The following is a 23,421-nucleotide window of genomic DNA, read 5'->3' as shown; positions in this document are numbered from 1 at the left end:
TTTTGGCACCTGTCGCTGGCCATGAGTTCAATAAGCTGTTATTCTGCCAGCCAGGGTTAGGCACTCACTGAAGAGTAGTGTGGGACCGTGGATAACACTATCTACCCTCTGCATCTGGGCCAAATTGCACCAGGGAGGCTGGCAGTCCTGGCCACTGACTCAGGGGCTATTGTTAACACTCCACTGCCACAGGGATGAAGGCCTTATCCTTGTATTGTGTTGAAGTCTATTTCAAATTAATTCCCAAATCCCTACCACTGATGTAGTCCAGGAACCACAAATACACTGCATACAGTGCTAATGACTTACTGAATGTCAGATAATGCATAATATTAGATTGAAAGGCTTGTGAATATAAATAAAGCGATATCTCTAAACACTGTTGTGGTTAACAACAGAGAGCTGAGATGGGCCTGTATGCTTGCATTTGTCTTTTCCTGGATCATAATCATGGCTCATAAAATCACTTCCTTATTAGGGTAGGAAAAAAGAGACCGTATTTCATTCCTCTCTTCACCCCAAAAGGGGGTCGACTCGACCCAGTGGGGCTACCTCTGCCTTCCCACGCACCCCCACGCCAGCAAAGTAACCACATTCAACCGCTTCTGCCCCACGGGTAGCCCTGCTCGACCGACCGGGGTAGTGCTCACTAGGCCAGCTGCATTTCTTCCAATGCACCAGGCCCCAACCGGGGGTGTCGGATATCGAATGCCTGACTCTTCAGACCACCCCCTTGTGACTGTCGATGACGAGTGGTTTCATCACCCGCTTGGGCGCAGCTACGCTCACGTGTGTGTGGGTTGTTGTGGCTGATGATATGGATGGCTGTGTGAGTGGGTGAGCCTGTTGGTGTCACTGTGGCATCTCATGCTCTCAGAATATACTGTACAGTAGACCCTCACTGAGTTGGCACCCTTATGTTGTACTGCACGGACATAACCCTCTGTAGCCTTCCTGAGGGGACTGAAGCATGTCAAACTTTTCTTTTGTCAAGCTAGATTTAGTCTAGTAAATCCCTCTAATTGAACTAAATCCAGCAACACTCAAGCCAGGAGATAAAGATCAAATATTGTTGAACTGTTGCTGGGATACCTGATGTTAATATGTAGACCATGGCCAAATATGAAGCATGGCTAACAATAGATGTAGCATGTGATGGTCTTGAAGTGTCATCCTATTGGCCTACTGCCACTTTCCTTTTGCCCAAGTCCTCATTTGCCCTGACCATGTCTCTGTGTATTTGTAGGTGCTAAACCAGACAGAGGATCACCGTCAAAGGGTCCTCCAGGCTGCGGCCAAGACGGTGAGAGTGTGGTTCATCAAGGTCAGGAAGATGAAGGCTATCTACCACACCCTCAACCTCTGCAACATTGATGTCACCCAGAAGTGTTTGATCGCCGAAGTGTGGTGTCCAGTCTCTGACCTAGACTCCATCCAGTTTGCCCTACGGAGAGGCACTGTGAGTTCACCAGCCCTCTTAATTGATCTGTCGGTCTAATAATGATGAATAATAATGTATTACCATGTCTCATATAGCCTTGTAATGGACTTTCAAATTTCTCTTTGTTAATTAGTCATTTTTTCAACCAATCATTGTCAACCTCTCTGTGGAGAGCAGTGTTTTCAATGTTTCCAGACTGAGGGCCATGTCATTACACCCAATTCCAGTGCTTTACCAAAACAAGTCAGACTACAGGCCAGTCCTTTCTGATATAATCCTCTTACACACAAGCAGTACAGCATTAACACGTCTACACGTCTAGCCCTTGGCCAAGCACAACAGAGTGACTGCCAAGTCTGTTGAACGCCATTGTAGGACTGTTGTGCCAGCCTGATGCCATTTCCTGTTTTTATTATGAGTATTAGTCACTTAAGGGGTGTATTGCCAAATTTCCTAAAAAATACAGAACTCAGATGGGGACACCTTGTGGCACAGTCCAAAGAGCAGTTTACTCTGAGCCCTTGTTCACATCCGCCCCATGGAACTTTCTGTTGCTTGGTCTCATCTGTAACTGTAAATCTTTCTGCTGTCCTTCCGTCTGAGGTGGAAAACAGAGGAGGGCAGGTTGTCCTCTCTGCTTTAAATGAAAATGAAGGGGAAATGAAAATACAATGAAAATGTTTTACACACAAGTTAAAAACATACAGCGTTGTTCAATAAGGGGAACAGAAATGCATGGAAAGAGTGTGTTTGAACGTTAAGCATTTATACCATACTGAAGTCACCTGTATTGAAGTCAAACTGATTCAATTGATTCAATTTCCACTTCTTGACGTCAATTTCCACCATACTGGATTTTCCGAACAAATGTCAAAGATTTTCACAGGCCACAAATTTTGTCCAGTCTTCATCAAATTTTGCACAGATGATATTCAGACCAAGCCTCTCTTATCAGATGGATTTTTGATTTTTGAAAGTGTTCATCTGTTACAGCCAATCGAATTCAGAGGTGAAGTTGTGAAACGGGAAGTCCGGTCATGACTCAGCAACACTTGATGTATCAAAACCAAACTCGGTACATGGACTCGGGACCCAATTCTGAGAAAGCACCAAAACAATTCTGTCATTCGACCACTGGGGGGCACTACAATAAGCAAACAATGTGTTTTGGCTAATAACTGGTGATGTGTTTGCTTAAAAAAAAACTTGTGTCTGGTGATAGCATAAGAGGTCCCAAGGCCGAGACATGGCAAAAAATTTGGCACAGATGATCTTCAGACCAAGCCTCATAAAAGATATCAGGCAAATGTAACAGCTGCATGGCTGCTAGGCCCTATGGGAGCAGAGACTGAGAGGAACATTTTGACTCATTTACTCTGAGGGAGGGACTTTTCCCTCTTCTGACCCCCTGGCCTGTTTGGACAACACTAGGGCTGAGGACGGGGCACCCTTTACCATGCTTGTCAAAATCTAATCCATGGGTCAGATATCTGGTGCTACTACCCTCCAAGAGCCCTCTTCCAGAAAGGATGGAAGTGTTCACACAATTTTATTTTTGCATGAACAATCCCATCCCTTCACTAAAAATTAGTATTATTACTTAATAATTCCAGGTGCAATGCGTCATCCAAAACGTCCTTAGATACCAAAAGGTAAACCTTCTCAGCTAGCTATTGTCATATTTATTTCTGTGTATCTCTGTATTGTAGCCAGGATGGTTCACAGCCTATTCCATCCACCTCTAATTTAATTAGTAAACAATAAAAAATGCAGATTTACAGTAATAATTCATGAAGTGAATGATAGCGATGTAGATTTTACAGTATCTGACACATACTCTTGCGTACCTATACTTTTGCAGTCTGAGGCTGTCACAGCTGATTGGCTTGGTTTGATGTTAAATCTACCTTCAATCCAATGGAATGCTCAGAGTTAACATAAAATATGAGCCATTTGAAAGCACACTGGACTCCCCCTGTTTGTTGTAGGACTTTATGGGTCTCTGGGAATAATTACACAGGCTGTGGGTTCATAGAGCTCTGGGAGAATTGGAATGACTAAGTGTTGAATTTGGAGCTTTCATAGCATTTGAGTCTTACCTTTACATAATTATAGTCAATATTTTCATATTTAGACTTAGTGTGCCCTGCCGTTTTCAGTGGCACACCCACAGCTGTCCTAACAGTCATGCGCAGCTGTAGCACATTCCATGTTTGTGAGCTTACCCAACAAAGTTGCGGCTTCTGGGAGTTGTGTGTTACTGTACCTTATATTAATAGAACCGGGAACTTCCTTGAGCAACTCCTGAAGGACCGAACCTGTCTGACTATCTTTTCATCTACATCATTAAACCCTTCCCCTCCATCAGAGGTGGAGCAGTAAAGACACCCCAAACTCCATGGCTGCTGACAGGGCGTGTGCCTTTTGTGGATGAAGGAGCATTCACACCCACACAGAGGCTGTGATATAGTGGCACACAGGGAGCGCTGGTCTCTGTGGTGGAATGCCTCCAGGTTAAGGGTCAGAATGGGAGAGGGTCCTCGGAATCTTAACCCAAACTTTAACATAGATGCGAGAAATTTGCAGCCCACTCCACATCTCTCTCACAGTCACATAATATGCTGCATTTTAGGGCCGAGTATAGCAAAGATATAAAAAGTAGTATTCACAAAGGCTTGGGAAGCAATGCTGTTTCGATGAGCATAATTAAGCAACGGCTGTGCAGCGCTGAGATTCCTTCCTAACATTTTGTATCATTAGGTTTGGACATAGTCCCAGGAATTTAGGAGTAATCGAGTATAGATTAACCAGAAGAGGATTGATAGAATGAAACAAGTGAGACTGAGAAGGGTGTGCCTGTTTTGAGAATCTCCTACTGCTGTTGATAGTGTGATGTGCAAAATATGAACACCTGTGTCTCCCACTTGTGAATATGCTCCGCTTGGCATGTCCACTTATGGAACATTCTTCCTCTTTATTAACTTCCTGTTGTCCACATTGCTGGATGCTGAACAGTTATTGTCAGGAAGTTTTTAATGAATTGTTATTCAAACCAGACTGTGACAGTAGAAGCATAAAAGAAGGAGAATGGATTTTTCGGTGCTTGTTGTGTGGTTTGTAAGGGTTCCGTGTGTTTTTCATTTTTAAAGCAGAGTGGGATATACCTCCCTCCTTTTGAATTTAATTTCTTTATTTAGACAGGTAGAATGCAGAGTAGGTAGCAGAATGATAAATGATTGTAAATTGTATGCTGTTCTGTTGTGGTCATGTGGTGAATCCGTTCTCTGTGTCGGCAGGAGAGAAGTGGTTCAACAGTGCCCTCAATTCTCAACAGGATGCAAACCAAGCAGACCCCACCCACATACAATAAGACCAACAAGTTCACTTCTGGCTTCCAGAACATTGTGGATGCTTATGGGATTGGGACCTACCGGGAGATCAACCCAGGTCACACATTTTGCTTGCCTATTAGCACACCTATCACTTCACCTCCATGTACTTGGCAAGGTTGTACTTTGTATAACCGTTTTTAATTAAAACTTCAAATTAAATTGTTGTGCTTGTGACATTGTCAGATTTTTCTGCACTGTGTACTGCAAGTGCAATTGTATTGAATGCCATTATTATTATTATTATTATTATTATTATTATTATTAGTCTCCCTTACCATGATGGTCATGAAACAAATCTAGTTTTACAAGTTAGACTTTCAGGTGAATGCAGGCATTAATGTCATTCCATCTACAAATGAAGTAAATGGCCATTTCCAACAGACCACTTGCCTTCCAGCAGAAGGCCTAAAATGATCTGTTATTAATACAGGGATCTACTTATTTCTCTATTCATAACAGCTGTAATGCATTCCTTCCTATAGCCCCCTACACCATCATCACCTTCCCTTTCCTGTTTGCGGTCATGTTCGGGGACATGGGCCATGGGGTGCTAATGTTCTGTGCCGCTCTCTACCTGGTCCTGAGGGAGAGCCGGCTCCTCTCCCAAAAGAGTGACAATGAGGTTGGTAGAAACCCCGTTAAGATGTTATTTGAGTGTTACGCATGAAATACTGATGTTGCTTTTCCTCTCATTGTACCTTACATTACACCAAATATCTGAGGAGAGAATAAAAGGGCAAGATTTAGAGTCAGCCATACTGTTTTGCCTGGAACTTTGCATGCCTGGAAAGCTTCACAGAGTCAAAGTATGACTTGACAGTTTAAGTAAATCTTGTGCAAGAACAAAACCTTTCACATTGTGAGCTATTGAACTGGGAACGGAGAACATAGTGTCCTTCAAATGTAATGATTCTTTGCTCTCTTACCTTTGGTTTGTAAATCCGGACTGGTTTTCTGAGGGGCTTGACACCACCATCTGTTCCCTGTGTAGATGTTTAACATGATCTTTGCTGGACGTTACATCATCCTGCTTATGGGAATTTTCTCTGTCTACACTGGTATCATCTACAATGACTGCTTCTCCAAATCACTCAACATGTTTGGCTCTGGTTGGAGTGTAAGACCCATGTTTGGGCCAAAGGGTGCAAACTGGACGTAAGTGGATGCCTACTAGCTTCTGGTTGAATGCTTTTAAATATGCTTTCATCACTATGGTAACTGATTGTCATAAGTATGGAAGTGACCACCAATGTGATTCAATTATCTGTCTTCAGGTTTGACACGCTTGGTACTAATACAGTTTTACAGTTGGATCCAGCAATACCAGGAGTCTTCAATGGGCCCTATCCTTTAGGGATTGACCCGGTAAGTGTTCAGTTTGTGGGTATTGCAATATGACAACAATCTGCTCCTCTTGAAAGCTTCAGAAAGCATTCAGTCCCCTTCACCTTTTGCACACTTTATTTAAAAATTGCCATTTTTGCCCATCAATCTACACTCAATAACCAATAATGACAAAGTGAAAATATGTTTTTAGAATTTTTTGCAAATGTATTAAAAAATCAAAAACTGAAATATCTGTTAGTGAATACTTTCTGAATCAACTGTATAACAGACAAGATAATGTTTTTAATTTAACCTATTTTGTGCTGCAGATCTGGAACATTGCCACTAACAAGCTGACCTTCCTCAATTCCTTCAAGATGAAGATGTCTATCATCCTGGGTGTTATCCACATGCTGTTTGGTGTCAGCCTCAGCTTGTTCAATCACCTGTAGGTACCAGGCAGGTCCTGTGTTAATTCGTAATTGGAAAATTTGGTTGGTTCAGACAAGCTGGTGATTGACAGCAAAGTGTAGCTCCACCTAGTTGGCCATACCTCATTTTCCTATCACTAGTAGTTTGTCTATCCTCCTTCTCATGACATCAGTTGACCTTATACCTGCAGTAGAACTGAGCTACCATGGTTGGTTTTCCCCAGGTACTTCAAGAAGCCCTTGAACATCTTTCTGGGCTTCATCCCTGAGATTGTCTTCATGAGCTCCCTTTTTGGCTACCTGATCCTGCTCATCTTCTACAAGTGGGGAGCGTACGACGCTCTCACCTCTAAGGATGCGCCCAGTCTGCTCATCGCCTTCATCAATATGTGCCTCTTCAACTACAGCGACCCCACTAACAAGCCCCTCTACAGAGGACAGGTGACGGCCACACCTGACCCTCTGCCCAGTGGCACCAGATGTGCGGGGAAAGCTACTTTTAGCCTCCTCTGTGTGCCTGCTATCTAACCTCTCTCTGTTTGACTCTATAGATGGGGATCCAGTCTTTGTTGGTGGTGATTGCCCTTGCATGTGTTCCCTGTATGCTGATAGTGAAAACAATGGTGCTTCGGCGTCAGTACCTTTGGAGGAAGCACCTGGTATGTCCATCTGCACTGTATACATGCCCATGACTTCTCTGACCTCTGTAGGACTCCTCAAAAAATTAAACTTGCACCTGGATTTGTCTCTTAAAATGAAGCACTTAATGCATACCTTGGGTTAGCTGAAAACTATTTTTATCATGAGCTTTGAAGAAAACACTCGACATTTTGCTTGAATTGAATAACAGATGTGTGAGCAGATTTAATTCATACCATAAACAGAGGGTTTGCCTCTGCCTGACCAATGCATCTGTCAAGCCTTCAAGTATAAATTATGACTGTTTGGCATGTGCTTCAAGTACCCAGTCAAATAAACCCAAGGCGTGCTTTAAGCCAAAAAAGTCTTGTGGATTTTGCATCTAGTCACAGAAGATAGAAGAAAGGCCTGCTGAGAATCTAGAAAATTTAGAGCAGACAGGCGTGTCTTCATCATGCACCGGACTCACTCAACAGGGCACTCAGAAATTTGGTGGGATCCGGGTTGGTAACGGGCCCACAGAAGATGAAGCAGAGATAATCCAGCATGACCAGCTCTCTCAGCATTCCGAGGACGAGAATGAGGTGAGTGCCTGGCTACGCGGAACCACGCCCTTTTGAAACATAACCTTGCATGAACCCCTATTTGACCGGCTTTCAACCTGCATCTAATCTGCCCAAATTGTGCATGAGAAATTTAACCTCATCCCTTTTAAAATTCCTGGAACCATGCTAACATCTTTAAGTTTACAGCAACATTATGTATTCCATCTATACCTTTATCCATGGTGTGCTTCTGTATCACTCTTAATTAAAGGATTACCACTTGAGTTGAATATGGCTTGCTGTTGCTGTTGTAGGTGGTAATTACAGCCCAGCTGCTGGTTTGGGCCCAACGTACACTGTAAATGAAAATGCAGCAGGCCATGATATCAACTTGAATGGATCCACCTTGAATTGTAAAATTGTCATCATTCATTTGTCACATAGCCATGGTTTGGATCGAATGTACATAGATCTTCAGAAATATTTGCATATGAGAGAGATGTAGCAGAGACAGAGGGGGGTGAATGGAAATAGACAGACAATTCTTTATCCATTTCACAGTGATTATAAACAGATACAATGAAGCCAGTCCAAAGGTTATATCCAAGCTGGTATGCTGCAACTCAGGGCAAAGGTGAGCACCCAGAGCTCAAAATGCCTTTGTGAGGAAGATGCATACACAGACGGAACAGAGTTTTATAGTTCTTTTCAGTGGACTGTTCCGTTTATTTTTCTACAGCCAGTGCCTAGTTTCTGAAGTATATGAAACAATGTGGCTTGTACTCCGCCAGCCAGACTTCAAACCAGTGTCTTTGTTTTTCTTTAATTCCACTTTTTTTCTGACATTCTCAAACAGGAAACACTACAATGGAGCTTGTGGTGTTTAAATTCAGATCTATTGGTTTAAGGGAGGATTTCATTATGCTTTATATATCGGCTTATATAAAGCCTTTCAAACAGTCTCCAGTTATATAAAGTTTAATATGAATTTTATCTCAGTATTGCATTATTGATACAAAACCTCCTTGCTGTTATACATGTACTGTCCTTCCCTTTATAGATGCATAGACAGACCGACTTGATTATTCCCCAAATGCTGTCAACAACAGCAGATATCCATAGACAGCATTGACACAGACATGGAACTGCAAGCACATGCCTCACCTGCAATGATGCTAATACATGGTGGATTGGCTGCAGTGCACAAGCCAAAATACTTAATAGTAGATAGATTAAACAGTTCAGCATTATACACTCACTGAGCACTTTATTACACCTGTACACCTACTTATTCATGGGATCGAATAACTGAATCCAATAGAACACCTTTGGGATGTGGTAGAACGGGACATTCGCAGCGTGAATGTGTAGCTGACAAATCTGCAGAAAATGCGTGATGCAATCATGTCAACACGGAACAGGATCTCAACGCAACGTTTTCAACATCTTGTGGAATCCATGCCACAAAGAATTGAGGCTGTTTTGAGAGCAAAGGGAGGCCCTATCCAATATTGGATTTATGTTCTTAATAAAGTGCTCAGTGAGTGTATATAGACCAGACACTTACCTCATTATGTAATTTAGATTGATATTCTATTTATGTCTATTGTAGGTGGGAATTGGGGACCAAGTTTGTTCAAAAAGCAGTATAGCACAACACATACAGTAACACCATTAGCCTACACATGATAACAAGGATGTTTTGTGTTCATTTTAGAGTTATAGTCTCAGTTGCTGAAAGGCTTCCCCATTGCTTTAAATTAGTGTATGATTTCTGGAAAATATCTCACTTGAGCCTAGGTGGAGCAGAGTGCTACAGGTAAAATGTACGCAGTGAACTGAATTACCTGCTAGAGCACAGTCAGCTTAACCATCAGGGTCTGATCTCCTCAGTGGTTCACTGAGCAGACCACCTTTTGTTCTCTCTTCACCTGACTGGACTGAGTTATTGCCATGCATGTATTTAATCCTTTAGGGACGCTTCATGCATCTGACTGTGCCACTCACCATGTGTGAGGGTGCAGTCCATGCACAATAAGGACTGTTCTGGGCAGCTGGTCTCAGGCCACGGGTCCTGCACTGTGTCACTGCCTTCTCTCACCATCGCCTTGTGCGGATGATGGCTGTGACAATGGTGCTTATGTTCACTTCCTAAATTCTTCCTTTGAAAGATATCCTCGAAAAGCAGTATATGCTGATTGGGATGGAATGGAGAAGTGAATAACTTAGTGTCCTACCTTAACAGTGACAGACTAATTGTATTCAGCTCCCTGTTGGAGTCTAAGGTTTGATCTTTGGACTCCAGTATGGCTTGTCAGATGCTGGGCTGTCCACACGCACCATGGTGAATTTCCACAGTCTGGCCAGCCAGGTTGAGCCAAAACTTTGTGCAAGTGTGTGCCTAAAGCCTCATACTAAAGGCATGGTCTGTTTTCCTCTATTGTGTGTGGAGGGACGGGGGGTGGCTCTGAGGTACCATTGTCACTCTAAATTACCTCCCCTCCAAATGACACCTTAGTTTTGAAAGATAAATGCTAACTCATTTACTCTGATGAGCCATTCACAATAACTTTGTCCATGACTATGACCATGCCTTTTACCTTGACTAGCTTGATGAGGACCAAAGTATTCTGAAGGGCTAAAAGAGCATGAATAAAATTGGCTGACAATCAGGAAGCACTTGCACACAAGGCTGTAGGAATGGAGCTAAGAAACAGGGCTTTAAGTTAAATGGCTGCAAACTGCATTGAATGAAGTTATTATGGTATGTATCAATGTCAACTTCTATCAGTGTAAACATTCCCATCTATTCCTATGTGGGGATTGAATGAGTGGTTATTTATTGCCAGACTCTAAGCTATTGGGTCAGGGTCCTTGATGACATCAAGAAATCCCTGACCTAATGGCCAATAAAGGTTTCAGCATGGGTTATGTTGCTGCATGGTAGTGCAGTGGATAACACTATTCAACCTCCAGGGTTTGAATCCCGACTGTGGGGCCTCTGTGTGGAATTTGCATCTTTCTGTTTTTCTTCTCTTAAACCCTCCACTGACCTTATCCCTCTCCCAGTCTCCCTCCTTCTCTAATACAGAGTTGAGGAGGGATGTGGGGTGGTGAGGCAGTCCAGACCACACCCATACAATCCTGTTTTCAATGCAGAATTTATGTCTGACTTGAAATGTGTGTTATACTTATTTACATTACTTTGAACAGATATTTGGTGGATGTGTAGTGGATATATCCCTCTGTGATAATTTATGGTTATTTGAAAAATTTCCAGCCACTTTACAGTCACTTTAATTCTGCTCCAGCAAGAACTGCCCACTGAATGGAAAATGTGTGCAGCCCAGCATGCAAACCCAAAATTGGCGCAGCTTGCCAGGAACGGTTCTTGAATCTAGAACAAAGCTCGCTGCTCCGAGCACAACAAACCATTTTGCATCAGTTCCCTGTTTTTTAACTGGTTATGAGCATTGCTTTGTGGACACTGCAACTAAACCTAACCTGTGATTATTTTCAAGCCCGCTGAGGAGGAAGTGGTAAGATACAACTGCATGTTCCCTGCATCTTGCTTGTCCATCCATCTGTTCCCCATGCCGTTGTCTGTCCCCATCGCCCGTGTATCCATGTACCTCACCTGATTCCGCCTTCACAATTGTTCTGGCTGTGGCTGGGATCTCTGCGCTGCTGGGTCTCTGAGTCTTGTGTGGCAAGGCATCTCCGTGCAGCAGTGGTGATTGCCTCGGCCCTTGGTCTTGTAAGTCAGAAATTCTGAATGAGGGGTAGACTCTGCCTTCATATTGGATGGCTGGGCTTTGTGTGGTAATCCAAATGACAATCAACTGAGATCGGCCCCTTTAATAAATTCTAATATCTGAGATCCCTGTGCTCACGCTTTGTACTTTCATCCAGCTCACAGTAAGTCATCACAAATGTGAAATACCATTTCCACCACTCACCATCTGCATTTCAACTTCTTCAGTTACAGTCATGTGTTGAAGCTGTAGCTTGGCAAATAGGCTGAGGGGGTTTTCCTGGTTTCAGAAGAACGTGTTCTGAACTTAACTGAAGCATCATGGACCATGACTATTCATTGTTCTGTTTCCACCAATGAGTGTTCTTGCTGGTTTGTCTGATAAGTTATTAAGCTGTCTGCATTGGCGTTTGAAGGCGCTGGATGGAAAGTAGATGCTTGATCCAATCCAAACAAAATTTAAAAGCATGACCACAAGCATGACCGCTTTCCTTTATTATTGTCAATGTCCATGGGAACCACCCTTCTCGTACACGACTGTCTGCACATGAAGGCCCAGTTAGGTAGAAATGCCCCAGAAATACATTGAGTGCATATGCATGTGCAGGTCTTTCACAAGCTACAATCAGGGTTGACCTCGATAAAATATGGCCTTGAGGGCCTAAGATATAATTCTTTAAATGTTTTGGATGTTAAATAAACAGAGTGGATACTGTAACGACAGGCCTTCTGATTTCATTCACAATGGAATGCACTTTTTTGTAACTCGTTCAAACATTTTTTGGAGCTCAGATATTAAACCCAAACGAGATATGAAAGTTAGAAAATTTGTCCGATGTTTAAAATGTAAGGTTGAATGAGGAAACCTGTTTGAAAATGTTGGCAGGTCATTGATATGATCTCATAATGATAAATAACATTGCTTTTGCACAGTATATGATGAATTTTGTTGGAAAAAGTTAATTACACAGACAAACTAGGACATTTTAAACTGTTCACAATAGTGGCACTTCAATTTCAACTTCTCTAAACCTTTACAGGGAATTTTGTGTATTAGCAAACTGTGGTTTCTTACCCTTTTCTCCTCTTCCATCAGTTTAACTTTGGAGATGTAGCAGTCCACCAGGCTATCCATACCATAGAGTACTGCCTGGGCTGTATCTCCAATACCGCCTCCTACCTGCGGCTGTGGGCGCTGAGCCTAGCCCATGCACGTGAGTGTTTCCACCTACCTTTGGACTCTCTGGAGAGGGACATTTATTCATGAGTCTAATTTCCACTAAAAACCTGGAACCTTGTTACTTCTAGCAGGTTTTAGGCTGATTTGAGTAGGTTGGTAAGTGAGTTTAAGGATGCATCACCAAGGGCTTTTTATGATTTGAATGACCATCACTAATTGGAGCACCACTGGCGCCAACACAAGATAATGATTCATCAGAACTGTCCAATGGTTTTTTTGCAAAGTACAGTATATCCCCAGGCAGTTGAGTGGACCTATTTCGCATCAGAATGTCAGCCTGGTCAGGCTCATAATTAAGCTGTGAGATTATAAGCCTTACGGGTGAAGCTACCCACTGCATGTCAGCTCTCTAGCTGAGATCCCAGGTCCCAGGCCTCTCCAGTTGGCCTCTCCTGTCCCTCCTTGGCATGTCTGGCTTTGGAAGAGTACTGTTATGTCAGTTGAACATGGTTGCCTATCACTAGTTGCGCAACATAAAGAGTTTAGTGACATAAATTGCTGTTACAGTAATATCCACAGGTAACTGAACTCTGAATGACCTGATGACCTTTCTCCTGCCTTTCGCGTGGCACAGAGCTGTCGGAGGTCCTGTGGACCATGGTGATGCACATTGGCCTGTCGTCAAGGAGCTACGGCGGGTTCTTTGGCCTGTCCATCATCTTCGGGGCCTTTGCCACTCTCACCGTGTGCATCCTGCTGATCATGGAGGGCCTGTCAGCCTTTCTGCATGCGCTCCGTCTGCACTGGTGAGTTTGAGTGTAGGTGGAGGATAAGATAAATATCCTTATATAGTAGCTATGGTGGAAATATTTGCTTAGGTTCTATAGCTGCAGGCTTATGGACAACCATTTACCCATATTTTGTCTTCCTTGATCCTGTCAGCATATAGTTATGAATAGTAATCATTCGAGGTGGTTCACAATCCATTTTAAGAAGGAATTGTCTTTGCACTGGGTGTTTAATAGTTAAATGGAACCTGAAAAGTAACTATCAAAAGAGCTCAGGGGAAATCAATGAGGATGCCAGTGTTGTAAAAACTTGATTTGTAAAAAAAGTCCACTGGAGAGAAAGCTGCCTGTATTATACCTTTTTAGCAGGGGCCATCGGAATGCGGGGCTCCAAAGAGCAAGGTTTATTTTCTTTGACCTCCTTTGTATGCTAAGCTATTAAGAACTAATGGCGACCTTACCTCATGGTTGTGAAATTAACTTCAGAAAGCATGTTTATATTGGAACATGATGGAGGCAAAAATGCTTGTTTTTTTTTTCATGTTTGTTCAAATACCACTGTTTCCTAAAGCATTCCTTCGTATCAGTCTTGGGTTTTTGAGATAATTTAGAACATAGATCACTTGTAACAATGAATGCCTATAAAATCGATGCATGGGTGTTTTACCTCAGTTATTACTATAGATCAACCAGATGGGTGGGTGCCTCTGTATTATTAAAAATTAAAAGTACTTTGTCTCTTAGGTTAAATCCATAACATTACAAATGTTCTTCACATTCTATACATTTCCTTACAAATATAGTATAGTTACAATATAGTTACAGGAAATACGTGAAATAAACTTGATGTGCTTAAGTTTTCTTTTTTTAAATGCACTGCTTTTGTGAAAGAGCTGTTATAAGCTAATACAGCACTAGAAACTCCTGTTACTATCCAAAAGCCTCCTGTCATTAAGAAAAACTGAACAAGAAAGGAATGTGGGAGTAGTATCTGTAGTTTTACTACTTCAGTGTTTATTCAGAATAAAACCTGAACAATGCTATTGGACTTAAAAGAAGTGGGCTGAAGATCTGTGAGATCCCTCAGGTTCTGTTCTGGTTCTTCTCATGGTTAGCTGCACTAAAGAAACACATTTTAAAAAAAGAAAGATATGAAAAAGTTGGTCCTAGTAACAGTGTTAAGTGTCCTAACACACACACGCATGAAGGCAGGCGAATCAGTGTGGAAACCCACGCACACCCAAATACGCAGTTATCGGTGTGTGTCTTGTTCTTTTCACCGTTTGCTCTCCCTAGCTGTGTGCAAGATTGATGAGAGCCCTTGACAGGGGAGCACATTTTCCATGGCCTCTCCTCCTCTTGTTTAAACTGTTCTCTCGACTCCCTCACAAAAATATTTGCCATCGCTGTGAGACATTCCCGTGGTCTTTCCATGCTCCGCTCTGACTCAGGTTGCTGTCTATTGTTGCCATGCCAACAGGATGAAGGGTCAGAACAGCAGTGTGCGCAGGGCCCAGTTGGGGTTTCCCGTCTTGGGCTGCTGTTGGCTGTGCACCGGCTGATTGATTTTTATGTGGGTGGAGAATGGAAGCAGAAGCAGGGTTGATTGCTGGACAAGACCCTGTTGCTCTCAGATATATCACCGACCCCAATCTCCCCTTTCACCGAAGATGCTGTAACAAATCCTCTTGACGTTCGTTTATAGTATTCGGTCACGTGGTGCTTTAACTTTTACCAGCTAAAGCAACAGACGCTTAGTTCCTGGGTTCCTGCGATGGAAAAGGGGCTTTAGTTATTAATCTCATTTGCTGGTTCTGCCTGTGTTTATGCACCTTTGTGTGTGCATGTGCATGGCAGTGTTTTCATTCTTGAAAATGCCTGTCAGCAGTTGGCACTGGAGCCAACAAGATCAGTATCTGTGTCTGGGGTGAGATATGACTTTAAACGGAGTTGAAAGAAATGCTTTGAAACAATAGGGCTCCATCCAAACCCTGAAGCGAGAGTCAGAGGTACAAGGAACACAGGACACAGGAAATTCTGCATCCTCTAGCTACCCACATTCAAGGGACCAAAACATGATAGAAACCAATAATTTAGTCATAGGGGGTGGGGGTCTTATAGATCTACTGTCCTGTTGGTTTTCACTCCAACACAAACAAAGCACATCTCATTCAACAGCTAGAGATCTCCTTTAGCTGCTAATTAGTAGAATGAGGTGTGCCAAGGGTTGAAATGAAAACCCACAGGATGGTAGATCTCCAGGAAGAGGGTTGGCAACCATTGATATAAACACTAATTGTTTCAGCACTGAAATCTTACTGAATAGCATAACCATACTGACACAATGTCTGTTTTTATATAGAAGTGTGGTTTAAATCGACTGCAAATGTGCCTTGAGAACACAACTCTGGCAGTGCCCTGTGTGATGAAAATATTCGAGTTAAGCATTTAATAAAATTTTCAAATTTGCTCATGTTGCTCAGTCAACCTTTCAAGACCAAGTTAAATTGACTTTGTTTTTTGATGCAATATAAACTTCCACACTTTGGAAAATCTATAAAAAATGATCAAGACCAAGTTTCATGACCGAGTCTTGAAAGTGAATTTGGTATAATATAAATGCCTGTTTACTTGAGCAAACCGAGTGAGACTGCAGCTCTATGGCTCCTCCTATGGGTGTAGCTGTGAAATATGAACAGGTGGGAGAGAAGTGTTCCTAGTCGGAGAAGTCTGGTCTGACCTCATTCATGGTCAGAGAATCCAGGGCGTGTCGCTGTGGGGAGAAGGGAGGGAAGGGAAGGTATTTCGCAGATTGGTAGAGTTGGAAATTGTGGCTGGACATCACTGTTTTTCCTGGCAGGATGCCTGGAATTTTTCACTGTGTGCTTAGAGGAGATGGACTTTTCTCTAGTGTTCTGTCGTGTTCATAAACATTTGACCTAAAGCTATTTTCAGTGGAAAATGATGTCTATTGTTCATCAATCATTAAGAACCAGTTTGTTTCAGTAAATTCTGGGGACCTCCCAGCTAGATCATTTAATATCTTGTATATTCAGGCATGATTGGTGCCTCATTGGAAGATTAACACAACTAGAATCAGCCAAAATTATGTCAAATATTTGTATGTCTAAATAACACATTCACATTCATAATAGGCATTTTAAATTAGCTACATTTCGGCAAGAGCATCAGCACTGTCTGAATGTTGTGCAAATTATTTCCAAGCCGTGGGCCAGACTATGAGTGCAGCCATACCCTTCAAATTCAGTATTGATTAAAGAGTTTCTCTGAACAACCTTTCCTCAATCAACAGCACAGTTCAATGGCTTATCAGCATGGATAGTTCAAACATGAGTCATACCCACATATATTCCACCCACTTCTAGGCATGGAATTGTAGCCTCATTACAAAGTCATCCATCTAAAATACAATTAATGGCAGAGAAGCAACAGAAAAAAACAAACCTCCAGAAAATGGCAGGAGAATGCACAAAGCTAAATCCATTCTCTTTTGTACCTTAGTCCTTGTCTTCTGAGGTTATTTGTTTATCTTTCATTTGACCACAGCTTGAAGACAGAAAGAGTAGTAAAAGGAATATGCATTCTGAGCTTATAGGGGGATTGATTGAGCGTGAAATATTATTTGATTTTACTTACAATCCTCCATTTTTATCCTTCATAAAATAACACACTTTTAATCATTTTAAAGTGGATCACACAATTGCTGGGTTTTAAAGCAGAGGTGATTGGACAAAGGAATTTGTGACAAAAGAGCAGCTGTCTTGAGAATTTCAAAAGCACTTTGTTGAAACTCATGGACTGGGGAGGTGGGAATAAGGAGGAGGGGAAAAAAGCGTACAGTAACAGTGCAGTCAAAAGTCAATCCATTATTCAGACCAGACAGTCATATCTAAATTTATATTTAAATGTCCGGTCGGGACCACAAACCAGACCTGTACAAATAATTTGTAAAACGGACATTCCGATACAAAACCGGGCATCTGGCAACCTTAAGTGCTACTAGCAAAAAGGCTTTTTCTCTCTTACAAGGACAATGCCAGTGATGGAGAAACATTTCCACTCTCGCTTTAATCAGAAGTGAGATGAAGGATCTTTATTCACAGGAGACGCCTTAGCTTTTCAGTCCTTATTTGGCTGTGCTGCTATGGGAGGCTAGTTTCTGGCAGATGCCCATGTTTTCTCCCAGAATGCTCCCTGGTTGAGCCCACAGCTGGGATATTAAAACTGAATTTCAGTTATGGAGTACTGGAGGTGGAGTTTGGCAGAACAGACACCCTAACCATCACAAACAGGTTGTGCTTGGATTTCCATGAAAAAAAGGTACACACATGCATAGGCACGCACGCACACACATATACACACACGTTCCTTACCGCGATGCATTGTGGTCTCTAGGGCTGTGACTTCTGAATTACAACTATACAGTAGACGTACTGAACTTGTTAAATCATTGGCTGCATCTCTGAGTGTGCAGACTCCTTGGACTTTGTTCAAAGACATGCTCCTGTGTCCTTCTTGCAGGGTGGAGTTCCAGAACAAGTTCTACACGGGCCAGGGCTTCAAGTTCATCCCATTCTCCTTTGACAGCATCCTGGAGGGCAGATTCGACGAGTAGGCATATCCAGCGTCCCCCTCCAGCTGTGCCCCTCTCTCTGGTTCTGTGTAGTATTTGTGAGCTATGCCGTAGTTTCCTGCCCCATTGTGGCTCAATGTTGTAGGAGCTGTAGCCCTGGGTTGGTGTTAGTTTTGAATGACTTTGTGTCTTTGCTGAACCCCCCAATCAAATCCACCGATCCAAGTTCTCCACAATTCATTTTAAGCCAGTGGTCAGAAGTGAATGTGTCTGTGTTCTGGTCTACTGTAGTTATTAACCAATAAGGCTTTTTCAAAGTTCTCAGTGCTCTACTAATGAAACAAGCAGCACATCAGAACATGAAATAAATGTACTTTATTATCTTTGGGGAAAAAAAAATAAGTATCACTTAATTTGGTCAACAATGTCTGCTTTTAATTTATTAAGTTGTCAGGACAGGTACATATATTGCTAGTTGATTGCACTCTTGTTAAATGTTATTTATTTTTTATCTGATAAATTATTGGTTCTGTACTTTAAAAGAGGACAATAAGTAATTTGGGTGAAACCCAGTGCTACATGTGTATTGTTAATTGTAAATTGCACTACTGTCCACAAAAAAATATATAACTGACCATTATCTAAACTTAACAGAGCCAGTACCTATTGGTCAGTGAGTATCTGGTGTATTTCAGGGATCTGTGAAAGCACTGAAGTAGCAATGAAACCTGTTTTGGGTTGTCCCTAATACCACTAAATGGACAGGCTTTACTTGCCTGTTTTGAGACACGTGTTACCGAGCTGTCCTGCTCTACCATTTCCAGGGTACAGTAGCCTAAAGTGTCCTGACCCCAATCAACACACCTCCCCTCTTGCACCAGTGACAGTCTACAAAATTACGCCTGTCAGCTCATGAGCTCTTTTCCTCACCAAAACCTTCCCACCATGATATTCCTCTCTGTGAAAAATCTGCCATGTCATTATTCAGAGCCTGCCCTCGACACCTTACTTTAACCGCTGAAATGAAAGCAGTAAGGCTTGTACTGGATTAGGTTTGTCAAAATAGTTCTTCCTGCAGAACCGTCAGGTTTTTTCTGGGGGGGGGGGGTTTGTAAGCGCAACAATCTTAGCGTACCCACAACTGTAATACTAAGGTTTTCCAAACTGCTTCTGTAAGTCTCCATAGAAATGATAGGGGCCCAGCTTGTACTGTATGTGTTGAATTCCATTGGTAAAATTATCAAACAGCACTGGAAAAAAGTGCCACCCCACTTTTCTGTGGAAATTGAGTTGTCATTTAAATCTGTGAATATTATCTATAATTCATGTATCTATTATTTTATTTAAATAAAATATTTATAAAGTGAGCTTTATAAATATTTACCAAAAAAAGGTTTTGGATGAGTGGCATTACCTGACAAGAGACTATCATACAGGTCTTACTGGATTTATAAAGATCTGTTATACCATCCCAGAATGAACACTCACCTTTAGAGGGATTATATATCTCCCTCTTTGACTTCAGCATACAATTCACATTGTATAAGAAGCCAGTCAAGACATCTTTGCATTATCATTGTCATTAGTTTTTCTATGCAAGTGGAATTGGTGTATTCTCTCTCCATTTTTGTTGCACTCTTGAACTTCTAAGGGAGGTTGCTGACAAAGCAGGCATTTAGACCAGTGCAGCTTACAGAGCTTTACTGACAAACATGTGTGTAAGATTCATTTGACATTATTCACTAGAGGACCATCTCAAAACAACGTCTTTAAGGAGTCCCAAGAACGTTGTTTTTTTGATTAGATTTGTTATCCACCACAGCACACAAGCACTTCTCTCACTCCGATGGATTTTGACCTACGAGCAGAATTCACAGTACAGCATTAGGGTTCAGAAATGATAAAACTGCATTTTATAAAAGCTGCTTCCTCATTTGTTTCACATTAAAAATGCCCTGCTGTCGTGACCATTCTGGAAGTAATGTTTTCACCACCACTTTCTTGGTTTTTAGCATGAATTGTGCACTGCTCTGTTATGAAAACATATCTTGTAGTGAACTAGGTAGAGTCTGCTATTGTGTCACCTATAACAGTAGGTAGCATTATGTTAATGGTGTGTTCTGCAATGATCCAAGTAATGATGTTCGACCACCTGTTTTTGTTCATGGTTGACGTGTTGATTTGTGAATGTTTACAGTGTGGGGGAGGGGGGGTTATGTTTTTAATCAAGCCAAAACACTGTCAACTGGGGGATCAATTGAATTTACTGTGCTGTGTGAGAATTATGTGAAGTGTACATTTTGAATTGTGACTGATGTGTATGTGTATTTAAGTATTAAAGGAGGAAATGCAGGGAAATGCTTTGTTGTGACTCTTCTCTTGTAGCTGTCAATACAAAACTAAGCAAAAATCTAATCACCTATCAGCTGTGAAGCCCCTAGGCTATTCATTATTTACTCATTTTACATTTGCAGCATATTCATGTGGTTGTACATGGCAGCAAAAGCTTATGTGATATGTCCAATCCATAAAACACTGGGATGTCTATTGAGAAAATTCAGGTTAGTTCTTTCTCAGGCACATATCACTTGAGACTCATCTAGAAATCAACCCACAAACTACTAGGCGAATCCAACTTAATCCTGCAGCAGACCTGGGTCAAACACATAATTGTTTTTATTCTAATACTTTGCTGTGTTTGCTTGATCTTGCCTGGAACAATTGAGCCAACCAAGAGGACCAGAAGGTGGGGTTTGTACTTTTTGAGAGTATTTCATAGATTCAAATAGACCAGGACATGCTCAGTAAAGCGTAGAAATTATTTGAATCCAAAACAATGACTGCCCTGCAGTGCTGCAGAATGTACAGTGCTTTTAATTCAGCAGACTAAAAGACAAGACTGCGGGCTTACGCCGCCTCAGACAACAGCTTTTTGAGAGGTTTGAGATTTCTCCTGGTGATTCCCGATAGGCTGATTGGTGTGTGAAGTTATCAGAAGAACAGGACCCTGAGTGCTGTTCCCACCCTCTTCCCTAATCTCAGTCGCCCATCTTTCCTCTGGAGAAACTGGAAACAATTTGGACAATGTGTTGCTTAATGCAGACCTGCAGACCTTGGCTTATCCATGTTTCCTGTGCAAAATTCTTGGTAATCAAGAATTAGTGGCCTTCAGAGATAGGGAAAGGTAAAGATCCCATTAGCACAACTTAATTCACCTGCCCTCACAGTGCCCATCTGCTCAAATCACTCAAGAGCTCAGTATGATCCTTGATCACCTCTTAGGTCATTGTGTTCTCTAAGAATATGATTCAAAGCTATTTGACACCTCACAAAGCCAAAAGTCCGTTGTTATTCCTTTGCTGAGAAGGCTGACTGTTCCTTCAGTGTGAAAATGTGTGAACATCTCCACAAACTGGCAAAGAGTGGGGTCTAAAATGAGTCCTTACAGTCCTCATTCAAGGTGGGTGTCAGCCCAGAAACAAAAACATGCGGTAAAAGTTTCCCCTCTTCCTGATCACTAAATACTACTTGCTCAGAATTTCCTAAAGAGTGCACGTAGACCTTGCAAAACAATCGGCCACCGTCAAGCCGCCAATTAACGGAGCACTCCCCTCATTTCCCCCCGATACGCAGTTTCCCTCAAAGTGGAATCGCAGGCTTGCTATCTGCCTGTTGTATTTCCTCCCAGAAAAACACACCGGTGAGCAGGCCACGGGATGAGGCCTCTTGTTCCAGGCACCAACTGCTCCGTTTAATTATTTGGTTGTGGAATGCAGCCATAGTCCAGGTTTATGTAAGAGCAAGGCGTTGTCTCTTCAGAGGGGGGGATGCAGAGCCCTAGAGTGCAGTGGCATTACCTCGCCCTTTCTGGAAGGAGGGATCTCCTCTCTCAGAGCTTGGCACGAGAACGATTGACCCAGCTTCCTACTTTAAACACAGCAGGAATTCCTGTGCTGGTCAGTACAAGGCCCCCTGTGCTTTCCTACATAGGTTTATTTATTTATTAAAGCCAGATAGCTAGCCTGAGATCCCCATGTGGGAAAGGAATTACAACAAGCAGCAGGTTTTTTTATATTTACTATTCATGCACTTGCTGGGGAGACTTGGACATCGAAGGTACAGAGCTGCACCCCAGCCTGGAATCCTGTGGTATTCCTTTGGTAGTAGTCCTATGGTATTCATTCCTTTCTTAACTGTACCGGGTTTCAGTGAAGAAATACATTTTTGAAGAATCATTTTAGTGCTGTACTGTTCCCTACAACATGAAAACCCTGCACCAACCGATGCGTTGTGTTATCTGTTGAATAGTACCACAGCACTGCCTTTAATGATGCCCATTTCGCTCCAAGTTAGTTTCCGTCTACTTTCACGTATATAAGACAGTGTAGTTATTTACCCCGTTTCTCCTCCTCGCACCATCCTTGACACTCTACATTTTTTGCATTTTATGAAGAAAGAAAGAAGTGAAAAAAGCTAAGAAAGGCAAACCTACATGTGCAACAGATGTATCAACAAAGTGCTTCTAGTGCAGAGGTGGGCAACAAGGGTTGTATCTGTTTCTAGTTTTCATGCCAACTTCTGGCCTCAATTACTTAATTAGTGCTAACATGCCATCTGACATTTTAGCTACATTATTTCATAACACATGAATGACAGCTGAGGACTGTTCTCGTGTCCCTGTATGAAACATTTTATGGTGATCTAATCTATGAGTCGACCACTGCTGGTGTGTACAGTAAATTAGCTCATTTGGCCAGGGTGGAAACAAAAACCTGCATACACATTGGCCGTCCTCAGCTGGAATTGCCTGCTCTAATGGCAATAATTTTTTCCACTCCATTGACACCAATTATAAAATGTAACTTCTTTTCTACTAAAAACAAAGAAGTACTGATCACATTTTGGACATTTCTGTTAAGGACATTTTTAAATCAATGTAATCCAATAATTAATTTGCTTATAAATGGTTGGCATTTATATAGCACCTTTATCCAAAGCCCTTACAATTGATGCTTCTCATTCACCCATTCATACACACACTCACACACCAACGGCGATTGGCTGCTATGCAAGGCGCCAACCTGCTCGTCAGGAGCATTTGGGGGTTAGGTGCCTTGCTCAGGGACACTTCGACACAGCCTGGGCGGGGGATCGAACCGGCAACCCTCCGACTGCCAGACGACTGCTCTTACTGCCTGAGCCATGTCGCCGCCAAATATATATAAAGCATATAAAGCATGATTTTTATGATTATAAAGCAATCATGAAAAATATCTGGCCTCTATATTACCAATTTTTCAGCTGATCTATGGTCAAATGATTGAAACTGAA

General features: G+C 42.1%; 1 protein-coding gene across 4 annotated transcripts in view; it reads left to right on the top strand.

Moving 5' to 3' along the window:
• The window catches only part of LOC133116699 (V-type proton ATPase 116 kDa subunit a 1), a 32,952-nt gene extending 13,442 nt beyond the window's left edge, over window positions 1–19,510 (top strand). The window contains exons 10-22 of one of the 4 annotated variants that reach the window (XM_061226586.1): window positions 1,247–1,459; window positions 4,738–4,888; window positions 5,316–5,455; window positions 5,825–5,988; window positions 6,108–6,198; window positions 6,489–6,607; window positions 6,815–7,031; window positions 7,142–7,249; window positions 7,706–7,813; window positions 11,296–11,313; window positions 12,625–12,742; window positions 13,343–13,514; window positions 18,039–19,510. In XM_061226586.1, coding sequence (XP_061082570.1) covers window positions 1,247–1,459; window positions 4,738–4,888; window positions 5,316–5,455; window positions 5,825–5,988; window positions 6,108–6,198; window positions 6,489–6,607; window positions 6,815–7,031; window positions 7,142–7,249; window positions 7,706–7,813; window positions 11,296–11,313; window positions 12,625–12,742; window positions 13,343–13,514; window positions 18,039–18,132 — 1,713 coding nt within the window. In that variant the 3' untranslated portion in view covers window positions 18,133–19,510. Of the gene's footprint in view, window positions 1–1,246; window positions 1,460–4,737; window positions 4,889–5,315; window positions 5,456–5,824; window positions 5,989–6,107; window positions 6,199–6,488; window positions 6,608–6,814; window positions 7,032–7,141; window positions 7,250–7,615; window positions 7,814–11,295; window positions 11,314–12,624; window positions 12,743–13,342; window positions 13,515–18,038 lie in introns of all 4 variants that reach the window. The other 3 variants (XM_061226566.1, XM_061226594.1, XM_061226577.1) reach the window with 3 other exon arrangements.
• Window positions 19,511–23,421: the final 3,911 nt, after the last annotated feature.

Source organism: Conger conger, chromosome 2, assembly GCF_963514075.1.
Source record: "Conger conger chromosome 2, fConCon1.1, whole genome shotgun sequence".
In the NCBI taxonomy this organism is placed as follows: domain Eukaryota; kingdom Metazoa; phylum Chordata; class Actinopteri; order Anguilliformes; family Congridae; genus Conger; species Conger conger.
The sequence above is the reverse complement of the archived record's forward strand: the minus strand, read 5'-3'. Positions and strand labels throughout refer to the sequence as shown.